This window comes from Ochotona princeps, chromosome 1 (genome assembly GCF_030435755.1).
Source record: "Ochotona princeps isolate mOchPri1 chromosome 1, mOchPri1.hap1, whole genome shotgun sequence".
NCBI classification, from domain to species: Eukaryota; Metazoa; Chordata; class Mammalia; order Lagomorpha; family Ochotonidae; genus Ochotona; species Ochotona princeps.
The window spans coordinates 79,848,975-79,860,721 of record NC_080832.1 but is presented as its reverse complement, the minus strand read 5'-3'; the positions used below and the strand labels follow the sequence as shown (position 1 = coordinate 79,860,721).

At 45.0% G+C, this 11,747-nt stretch overlaps 1 protein-coding gene across 1 annotated transcript; it reads right to left on the bottom strand.

The window, feature by feature from the left end:
• Positions 1–1,923: 1,923 nt before the first annotated feature.
• HTR1B (5-hydroxytryptamine receptor 1B) lies at positions 1,924–3,534 on the bottom strand. The gene has a single exon (XM_004580450.2). It carries the CDS (start codon positions 3,186–3,188, stop codon positions 2,019–2,021), a length of 1,170 nt encoding a protein of 389 aa, XP_004580507.1. The 5' UTR covers positions 3,189–3,534; the 3' UTR covers positions 1,924–2,018.
• Positions 3,535–11,747: the final 8,213 nt, after the last annotated feature.

Below are 11,747 nucleotides of genomic sequence, written 5' to 3'. Positions count from 1 at the left end.
CATAGGATTATCAAATGCCGAAAAATTTTCTTATTCTGGTGACAGGTGTAAAGGCTGCATAAACACTCCTCACCTTTTTTACTGAGCTTACATGTGAACCTTTGAATAGTACATTTTCAAAGTCACTACCTTAGAGTGGAGGTCTGCACAGTAGGCAAGCAGTGTAGTTCAGCTCAATACATCTATTGTGTGACAACCTGGACTAGGGAGCATCAAGAAGGGAGTGAATCCATTTTGCAAAGGCAACTTAGATCTGCAAACAAAAACTATGTACTGCAGACAGCCCTCTGAGAAGAGGAGACTGAATCTTCTTTGGCATATTAAATGGTCCACATACACTTTTAGTTTGTGTGTGTGTGCAGACGGTCACTTCAAACTAATGCTTTTTATTGAAATAATGCATTTTTAAAAACCATTTAGTATGTGATTCTTACCCTGAATTGGGGACTCTCAAGTGAACTTGAGATATCAGCTAAGTATTAGTAAAATTTATGAAGATTGGTAAATTTAAAGCATTCCAGATATTATACTCATGTCAAATCAGTGACAAATGATCAAGGTTAAATGGTAGGCCCAGGTTCTGATTGCTTAGTAAGTCTGGGGCTTGGTTCTGTATACTGTGAAGAAAACAGTTCAGTTTTGGCTTTTATAAAGTTCCTGTGTGCCATTTTTAGTACTCTTTGTTACCACTCAAACTTTAATGCAAAGAAAAGAGGCCAGAGTTTCCTCCTTCTTTGTTATAATTGCTCGTGCTCTTATTGCATCTAGAAGATTTCTGAAGACGGTAGCTCGTTCTCTTGGTTACTTTCCATGTCAGCACACAAATGAGTCACAGATGGAAGCAGAGTGCAAATGACTATCAGAAAACAAGTCTCATGCATTTCAGAATTTTTTACAAGTCAAAATGTACATCCTCCAATTGCCCTGCTCCATTCTTTAATTGCATATGTACCATTCCTGTTTCATCAGTCTCCTTCACATACCATTGAACTAGATAAGGAATAAAGATACATTTCCAGTGAAGAAAAGTGTACGCCTAACAACAATCAGTCTTGGTGATTGCATTAATAAGAAATATAGCAGCAGTTTGGACTGAGCCATCCACTATACCCTCCATTTATGGGGATCTAAAAGTACAAAATGACAGCTACATGAAATTGGGATTAAAAAACAAAGCAATCTGCAGACTTTGGCACTAGTACACATAATGTTTTCTAGTTGTTAGGGCTGCAGTATGACAATTGCTAAACAGAAATTTCAAAATTATGTGTCTGCAGAAAACAAACCATAACAACCGTTCAGTCTCAGTTGAACACTCACCAGGTCCCATCCCCACCCTCCCACCCCTATAGAGCTGAATTATAATAAAAATAGAGATCTTAGCATTAGAATTTTGTTGTTAACTCCTCAAGGCTCCTCTGTGCCACCCAAGCCACAAATCGGGTTTGAAGCACCAAATCCACAAGTTTCTCCAACCAAGTTTAAACAAACAAAAACTGAAGACTGGAAGATGTCAAAGTAACTGTTCTTTAATCAAGCTGTTACACGAAGTTCTCCCCAAAACACAAGGGTATTAAGCGTCTGCTTCAAGCACTGCCTTGCCGGGCTGTATGCAGATTTGTCTCAGGCTTCAGAGAGCAGCTACACGTACCACTGATCCCAGAGGGCATGGTCCAGGACACCACAATCAGAGCAGGGACCCTTTTTCCATCACCATTTTTTAAAAGTTGCAACCCCCTCTGTGATTGGCTGCCGCAGGATCTGGGCTGAACCCCGGGGTTTCAGAGCAGAAAGTGGGCCTCTGGCTCAGCAGGAAAGCTTCACACTTCCTTTGAAAAGTTCTCATTGGAGCTCTGGGGCAGGGCTGTATTCTGGCTTCTCAGGATCCATTGCCCTTACCCAGGAGAGGGCGCCTTGCTCCGACCCAGTAACAGGGAAAGAAGATTCAACCTACCTGAGGAACCAGACCCAATTTGGTTCCTATAGGTCGCCTAGGCGACACTACTGCCATAGACAAGTCAGCTTGCACACTTAAAGCGTACCAGTTTTTGGAACGCTTGTTTGAAGTCCTCATTAGACATAGTATAGATGATAGGGTTGATGAGCGAGTTGACATAACCCAGCCACGTGAAGAAGTCAAAGATGGCCTTGTGGAACCAGCAGGCATCCTGGCAAATCGGTATCACCAGGGAGATGATGAAGAAGGGTAGCCAACAGACAATAAACACTCCCAAAATGATCCCTAAGGTCTTGGTGGCTTTGCGCTCCCTAGCGGCCATGAGTTTCTTCTTTTCCAGCAAGGCGTCGGAGACGCGCACTTTGACTTGGTTCACGTACACTGGGGATCCGGATTCGCTGGGCACGTCGGGAACCCGCGAGTTAATTGAGGTGACCGAGGACGTGGACCCAGGGGAGTCGGTTATCAGCTGGGCTCGGGTTAGCCGCTTGCCCGTCCTGTTAGGCGTCTGTTTCAAAATCCGGGAGCGGGCTTCCAGGTAGATGCGACCGTAGAGGGCGATGAGGAGCAGACTGGGTAAATAGAACGCGCCCACCGTGGAGTAGACAGTATACAGGACGTGATCGGTATTCACTAGGCACTCAGATACCTCTTCCTCGGCCTTGGCCTGACGCCAAAAGAAGGGCGGCAGCGAGATACAGATGGAGAACACCCACACCAGCGCAATCATGATTGCCGCCCTCTTGGGAGTCCGTTTAGCCGAGTACTCCACGGCGTCCGTGATGGCCCAGTAGCGGTCGAGGGCGATGACACACAGGTGCATTATGGAAGCGGTGCAACAGGTGATATCCGAAGACAGCCAGAGGTCGCAGACCACCTGGCCCAGTGTCCAGCGCCCGGTGACCGTATACATGGTGCTGATGGGCATCACCAGGATGGACACGAGCAAATCGGTGACCGCCAGGGAGGCAATCAGGTAATTCGCCGGGGTGTGCAGCTTCCGCGTCCGGTACACGGTGGCGAACACAAAGGCGTTGGAGAGCGTGGTGGCCAAGGTGAAGAGCGCCAGCAGCAGTACCAGCAGTACTTTCCAGGGCAGGGCGATGGAGTCTTGGTAGATGTAACCTTCGGCGCTGCAGTTGTGTGAGTGGCCGGAGGAGAGATTGGCTGGAAGGACCGCGGTCTGGGAACCCGCGAGCGGTGAGGCGCACGGAGCGCCGGGTTCCTCCATGGCTCTTTCGCCCCAGCTCCGGAGCGCAGCTCTTAGGCATGGATCGGACCAGGGAGAGAGCAGAAGGCGGAAGGACCATGAAGACTACAGGTTTGTCTGTGCTAGTCAGGTCTGTGGGTTCCTCAATTTACTCCTCCGCCCCAGGTTCCCACCTAAACCGCAGGTCACAGGAACGGCAGGCAAAGGAGGGCGCGTCTGCTGCACTTGCGGTGCGCCTAGCGCTGCCGCCGCGTCTCTGCTTGCTCAGTTCCACGCCCCGTCCAGGCCGTGGGTTGCTAAGGACTGGCCCACTCAGCACAGCTCCTGTCTGGCCCCAGCTGCTCCACTCTGGAGGCGTGCAAGAGAGGAGAACTAAGTATTGCTCCAAAGTGGAGTCTCTTAGCTCGGGGCTGAGCGTCTCCTAACCTGGACGCTCCTGGATCTGCAGACTCCACCCGCGGGAGTTGCCCAGAGATCCAGAAGGAAGATTGCAGGCCAGCGAGAAGTCCTGGTCTGGCATTCCCACCTTCTCCCCTCCCGCCCCAAGCTGGGGCACTTTCCTGCGGCGATTGAGACCTGCAGAGCTGAGTGGGGTGTAGTCTGAGAGCCGCGCTGCGCCGTGTGCTGGAGCTGTGCCCTCCCTCTCTTTTCAGGCGCTGGCCACTCGGACGAGCTGGCCCGCGCAGACCGAATCGTAAGAGGGAGGGCTGGGAGGCTGGAGCTGCGGTTGGTCGCGCCTCGCCTCCGTCCCAATCTCGACCCCACTGGCAACGCGGGAAGCCATGCAGCGGGGAGCGCGGTCTGGGACGACCTGGAGTCGCACTCCGGGAAGGGGCACTTGTCTGAGGGCGCGGCAGCCCGCTAGGAGCGTGTGAGACGCGTGCAGACTGGCTGCTTTTACAGAGCCCAGATCAGGTCCGCGGGAGCAACTCACGCTGCGCGGCAAGTGCGGGCGCCTGTTTCCATCACCTTGCCTTTTTCTCTCTCCCTTGTTCCTCTCCTCCCTCCCTGGCCAAGAAAGGCTTCGCCGGGTCCTATCGCCTTCTCTCCCCCGCTTCCCAGTTAGTGATCCCTCTCTGGACCCGAATCCCCTGAAGCAGCAGTTCTGGGTGCGAATGGGAATGAAACCTTTCTGTTCTTGTCTCCTCCGCCCGAGGACCTGGCTAGAGCTCACGCCCTTAGCCCAGGTGCGAATCACTGCACCGGCGTCCCAGCCTAGGTTTTTGCTCACCATCCACCACTTCCAGAAGCCAAGGCCAGGTGGAGTAAGCCCCAGTGTCCTCGCTCTCCACTCTGGAATCTTATGCAGCTCTGAGGACCACACCCAGGTTAGAAGGAGGCGCCAGCAAGATCGCCTTAGAAGGAAGTGGCCAATATGTGTATCTACTTCAAATCATCTTTAACCCTAGGTTCTATTTTTTAGAAACAAAAATTAATTTGATGTCCATTTTTAAAAACGTTTGCTTTGAATTCAGTCACACACAGCCCGGTCTCCCCTCACCTCAACTGAAGGGATTGGGATGGGGGAGGGAGCTGTTTGCACAAACATCAAAATATCACAGAGCAGACTATGTGTGAAGCAAGCCATCTCTTCCACCCTCCAGCTCCAGCCACTCAGCGGTTCAGTGGGATGCAGTTCTCTGGAAAGCATGTTGCTTTCTCGTAGCATGCAAACAGAGGAGGTTATCAGAATTAAAAATAATAATAATTGGAAAAACGGGCACTGGTGCTGTCACCATAGGCATCAGTGTTGTCCCTTTGCTCTGTGTAATTGCATCAAGATGTCAACCTCGGTCTGCAGCCAGTGCCATCAGTACTTGCTCTCTGTTACTCTGGGCAGATACCCTGTTCTCAACTTCTCCTTCTACCCTAACAGAAACGAAAATTGCATCGTTGAAAGAGCAACAACCAAAAAGCACCTGGATTGGACAACATGATCCTTGCTATGTATTCCCAGGATCATTGCTTCTCAGTTGCATGGGTCTCATAAAAACTGCACTGTAATTGAATCTTTGCGATTAAATGCAGGAACACTGTACAGAGAATCAGTCTTGGAACCAAGAGATTATCTGAGACAGGCACCCAGTTTCAGAGCAAGAGACACTGACAGAAGGATGCTTTTTACCAGGTGATAGCTCAAACTGAAGTGCCTTTAATTGCTGAATCTCCAAACCAGGCAGGCAAGGAAAGAGAAACTGACAATCTGGCTTGGCTCTATGCTGGGCATTTTTTTTTTTTTAACTGGAAGGACTATAGAGACCAATCCGGGCTAGGGACCCAGGCCAGAATTTCAGTTTATGTTCTGAAGGGGCAGGTAGACTATGAACACACACACACGCACACACACACACACACACACCAGTAAATCATGAACGTGTGCTCATACAGCTGTAACTATTATCAAGAAAATTAATTACATTTGGTGCCCTCTGAGCGAGAACACACCTTTAGCTAAGTAACAACTGAGTGACTGAGTGATGACATCCTCCGAATGCCATCCAGGCCACAGCAGCCACTCCTAGGGTGAGAGCACCAGCTCCTACTGTTCTTAGCGCCTTGCTGCTCAAGAAAGCCTCAGCTCAGCACTGTTTAAGGGATGCTCCCTTCCTCCCCCACCCCCGACCCGCAACCTGCGGGAACCCGCATCTGGGGCCCCCGCCAGACTTCTTTGTTTTGCAAACTGCGGCGCTTTCTACCACACCGCGGGAGAGGAAAGGGAAGCCAAACCCGCGAGCTTGAACCGCTAGATGGGGGAGTTAGCCCGGCTGCAGCCAAAGCTTGGAGGCAGAGGTGCTCAGAAACTTTTCCTGCCGACTTTGGGAAACTAGAAATAATTAGAGAGACTAGTGATGGAATGGAAGACGGAGGGGAACGTTACCAGGAGCGGAAGGCCTTTCTTTTATATTTCGGTTCCAGCAACACGCCAGAGAGAAAGCAACTTGTTTCCGGTAGGGTTTGACTTCAGCTGCGTGGGGACCTGTGGCTTGTGCTGCCAGATTTCCGCTGTTTCTCATCTCATGGATTCTAAGCAGAACCTGCCACTTCGTGGCGGGAGGGTGGGTTGGGGAGTGGGGGTGACTTTACACTCTCTGCTTAAGCGTTGTAGAAACGCAGTCACGAAAGCGAGATCGTAGCAGAGTGCAGTGGAAAATCTCATTTCCTTAAGCCAACTTTACATTACACTCATTCGTTTCACACTTTAAAACACAAACTGGGACAGGTGTGCACGGTGCGTATGAGTGTGAAACACCTCCAAAGGCAGGGGATTCTTAAAATGACTGTGCCTGTATCCCCATGCAGAGGACAGCTCCTGAGTGCAGTCCACAGCGCGGGGGGGCATGGTCCACAGGCGTACTGGGAAACACCTCCTTTCAAGTGTGCAGAAAATTAAGGGGTTACGTTTCAGTAAAGGGAACAAGAAAGAAACCGGTCAGGAGTGGATCAGAGTGGGTGGAGATGTGGTACCAGATTGCAGTATTCTAAGTGGCCCCCACACACTAAAATCTGCACGTTAAAATGCACTCCTAAACAGTTCGACACAAGTGGATTTTCTGCAGCAATTGAGGAAAGGGTAATTCTGAAACTGCGGTGAAGTCTTATCTGACACCAAGCTGTATAGCCTGATGAGCTGGCTGCGTAGGGAGCAGGCAAGCACTACTCCTCAGGAACCTCTTGTATCCTAGCAGAATGTGGTGATGGTGGCAGCTACTGCCGCTGATGCAACTGCTAAAAACATGCCCCTACCCACTACTGGACGTTCAGAGCAGAGAACTGACCAGATAGGGATGAAGGATCCCTCCCACCAACAATGCACCATCACAAGACACAACTCATGAAACTCGTTGCAGCTCAACAGTCTTCCTCAGCTGCACGCACTGCTCTTGTCTGGAACATACATTTCTTTTCTCTCAGCATCTTATATCCTCAAAAGCACTTCTTGAAGGGAAGACCTGGTCCAGGAGAACAGAAACTTCTCTTGACTTTGTCTTCACCAAATGAATGAATGAATGAATGAACACCCATGTTCTTGCTCTTGTCATTCTGCTTCTTCACTCCCTATCCCTTATCATTTGAAAAGCCTACAAGCAGTCCCTATCCACCAAATGTGGAGAACTAGCCAGTCACTGCTTTCAAGCCTGCTTGCTCAATTTCCTACTGCCTTAGATTCCCAACAGGAAAAAGGGTAACAGGAGACTCCTTCCCTGAATCCCATCTTGCTGAGGTTCCTGATGCCCCTGGAACTATTTCTTAACATGTTTATTGGTGGCAGTGAAAGTGCGTGGTCAGCTGATACCTTGCAAACCATATTTTGTGCCGCACTTGATGTAATTTTATCTAAAATAATAGAACTTTGCTACTCTAAAGAGATACTTGATGTCAATAGATTACTGTTGGTTCAAAGCCAGCCCCATCATAACTAGGAGAGCTAACTTTCAATTACTGTTGAAATTTCTAACTTCAGTTATTGGTGTAATGTAACTAGAGATTGCAAGGATAATGGGACAGGGAATTTTTCCATTTGAATAAAGAGCACTAATGGAAAATCTTTGGATGGAGAAATAGTGTAACTGTTTTAAGTTGTCATTATCAATAAACAGCTTTAATCATGATAAAGTTCCTCTTAAAATATGGGATCAAAGGTTTCGAAAGTGAAATTGTCCACCAGCCTAAGGAAAGAAGCAATAGAAATGCTTTGCTCTACAACTAAAAGAGTTTGTGTCTATCTGCAAAAGAACAAAAGTTGCATCTCATGGTGCAATTTGTTGTGTTCTTAAAAGACAACAAGCAAAGCTGTGTTGCATTTTCTCTTTACCTGTAAGTCATTGATAATCAGAATTTTTTTCCTACTGGGTACTAGGTACAAAACTATCTAAATTTCCCCCAAAACTCTCATCTAATTCATTCAACTGGAATGTGCCCTTATCATCCTCATTTCTTAAATTATGAAGTTCATGTTTATAAATTTTAAGTAACTTTGCCAGTATCAGTAATGATAGAACTAATTTTCAAACCTAAGGGTTTTTAATTTCCATGTCAACACTTGGCCATTCTATCATGAATCAGGCCACTGAATACGGGTAGATGTTTTAACCTACCTGTCCATGAGTTTAATTTTGCTGCCCAAAAGATAACCTCAGTGCTGATGGCTTTTACGTTTCTAGAATAACTTCTTTTAGGTGCTTTATTTGGATGTGAGAGGATGTGGGAAAGGATATACTGATGACTGTACTAACATCAAGCAGAAAGTTGTGTGCCATGATAATGAATAGTTGGCTAGCCATCATTTCAAAACCAGTGCAAATAGATGATTACACACTGTATATTCTAATGTCTACATCCCAAATAGAAGTTAGAATAAGGCCTTACCTCAAAACATTATGAGTTTAGTTACCATAAAGGTATGCTCACATGGTTTTTAATTTGTTTTGCCATTCAATGTTCCATTTTTGTTCATTCTCACTTCTTTCTCCTTCTCTGTATCCTCATTTTTCTACCACACACACAAATTCATATACTGAAAAAATCATTGATTAATTAAAGCTTGTTAAATTGTATTGATGGGATATGTTAAATGCAGTGGCATTCCATACTTCTTATTTAACCATGCCAATTTGAATATCAGGAAATTTACTTAGAAAAAGTGCATTGTTTTCTTTTTTCCTGTGGAACTTAATTGACTGTTTTCCTCCTTATGGATCAGCAATTCACTAAGAAAATGAGGTATTTTCCTGGTGATAAAATTATTCGAATTAGTTCTTTAAAGGGCATCTTATGAATCAGTAGTAAAATAGTTTTGCTAGCTCAGGTACTAACACTCTATACACCAGGAGTGTAAACAAAAAAAAATCTAGGTGCCAATGTATTAAACTTTTGCACTTTAAACATAAAAGGGCCCCTCCTAGCCTCAATTAAATCTAATTTCTTCTTATTTTTTAATATATTAGTAATATGTTTAGGAAGATCATAATAGGAATAAACATATTGAATACAGCAAGACGCCACACCTATAATCATTATTGCAGAATTGCCAGGGAAATCTATTGTGAACTTTAGGATGCAAGCAGCCTAAAAATATGACAATAATAACATTATTATTATTGTCAACATATTTAATAGTATGAAGTATATAGTATTAAGATTCTTATTGGGCCCGGCGTGGCCTAGTGGCTAAAGTCCTCGCCTTGGCCACGCCAGGATCCCATATGGTCGCCGGTTCTAATCCCGGCAGCTCCACTTCCCATCCAGCTCCCTGCTTGTGGCCTGGGAAAGCAGTCGTGGATGGCCCAAAGCTTTGGGACCCTGTACCTGTGTGGGAGACCCCCGGAGGAGATTCCTGGTTCCCAGCTTCGGATCGGCACAGCACCAGCTGTTGCGCTTAGTTGGGGAGTGAATCAGTGGACAGAAGATCTTCCTCTCCGTCTCTCTTCTCTGCATATCTGACTTTGTAATAAAAATAAATAAATCTTAAAAAAAAGATTCTTATTGCAAGTGAAGGAAAACCAATTTAATCAAGGAGCATTGAGGTCATTCAAAATCAAAAGAGAAACTGAAACATCCAACGCCAGATAAAGTAAAAATGCAGCCAAGGCTCATGCAAAGCCAGCACCCTGGAACACCAGGATTCTTCTTTGCATATTGGTTGCTGTGTGCTCTAGGCCTCCTTTGTCTGTTTCACTGCAGGCATACTCTGCTTTGTTAAAAACACAACCATTAGCACCTTTTGAGTTTAGATTTTAGAGCCTCAATCATGTTTCAGAAACTAATCTGAACCCATTCCAAGTTCAAAAATACTGAGAAACATGTTCTGCTTCTGAGTAAAATGTTAAAAGTCCACGAAAGGCCAACATTTCCAAAGTAAAAATTAGAAAAATTGTAAATTCCAAAAATCATGTCTTTTAAAAGGCTTTTAAAAGAGTTAGTGGAAACACGAAAAACTGGAAAAGCAAAAATTCATGGAGAAGCAAGAGCATTTTGTAGGGGAGCTGATGAATGTTGCTCCTGGAGGCATTTGCTGATTCTGGAAGTTGTTGTAGACCAGCTTAGGCAGCGGGATTCCAGGAGCAGAAGGGAAAACAAGTGGTGCTGCTGAGGGTCCGGAAGGCCAGTGTGGCATGTGGACAGTTACTGTCTAGAGCTGCAAAGCTGGAGATCTGGACAGGAGTAGGGAAACCCTCACAGGCAAATTAAATAACTGAGTCTTGGAGTAATTAGAAGTTCCTCTGGAGAGGAGTTTACAGTAAAAATAACATACATTATGCCTTCTAGCTCTGAGTCTCTGTTTCAGTAACTCTCCCTGCCTTTCAAATAAAATGAAAATAAATATACATTTAAAAATTTAAAAAGCACACAGGAACCAACATAAATGAAAAATAGGAACAAATTGAATAACATAATATTTTTAAAATCATAATACAAGTAATCAAATAATATCCATGAGCCTACATTAATAAAATTAATTAAAGAATAAATAAGTGGAGATGTAAAGAATTCCTCCTTCATGGACCACATTGGTCTATTGTCTAATTCCATCAGTAATATCATGTATATCATAACCACCGTCATTTGATATCAAAAGGCAGGTCCTTTACTTCTTCAGCATTCTTCACAAGTCTACAACTGCTGTCCAAACAGAAAAACATCATTCAAGCCACATGGCAGACATTACATAGATTATCCATTCAATGTCCTGCAAAACCCTAAGGAGGCACAAATAATAAGGAGATACAAGAAACTGTCGTTTTGTATGGAAGATCAAGAAGACACAGGCAGATGAGATCCCAGATTAAATTCTGAGAAGGGAAAGCACATTATTGAAAGGTAGTATCAAATATTCCATGATTGTCTTAGATTTTGATGTTAAGGTAAACTAGATGAGGGTAAATAGAAATGCTGTGTATCACTTCTGTAATTTTGAAATTATTTCCTTTTTAAAAGTTTTTACCCATGTGATTTTTTTTTTATTGTAGGGAATATTTTTAATTACATTTCACTTTATGACACAGTTTCATAGGCTCTGGGATTCCCCCAAGTGCCCCCTCCTCCATGCCTTGGTGTATTCCTCCACATTGTTGCAGTATTACAGTTCAAATCCAGTCAAGATTCCTTCATTGCAAGTATGTACCATGCATAGAGTCCAGCATCTTATTGTCCAGATAAATTCAACTGTTTCTTGGGGAGACCATATCTGGTTTGAAGGCAGAGCAGGCAGAATATCATCCCGACCAATGAAAAGCCACAACATAACATCAACAACAATTTACAACATTATGGAGTTAATTGACATGGTATTGAGTGACCAATGTGTTAGAAAACTCAAGTTCTTAACCACATCCTGTGACTACTTCGTGACATTTCTATTTTAGTTTATACACAACAGGCTGCTATACACGCGAAAATGGCTATAGGGTACAGTTCAACTGTCTCGTGTCTATTTTCATTTTAGTATTTAGCCGTTTATAGTGTTGAAGCATAATTTTTACTGAACCTGGCAGATTTTAGGATAGTCTAAACTGGTTTATAACTCTAACAAGGCATCTGTCAACAGTTGAGGCACAGAACAGTTTTAGGAGAGGTGTGCAG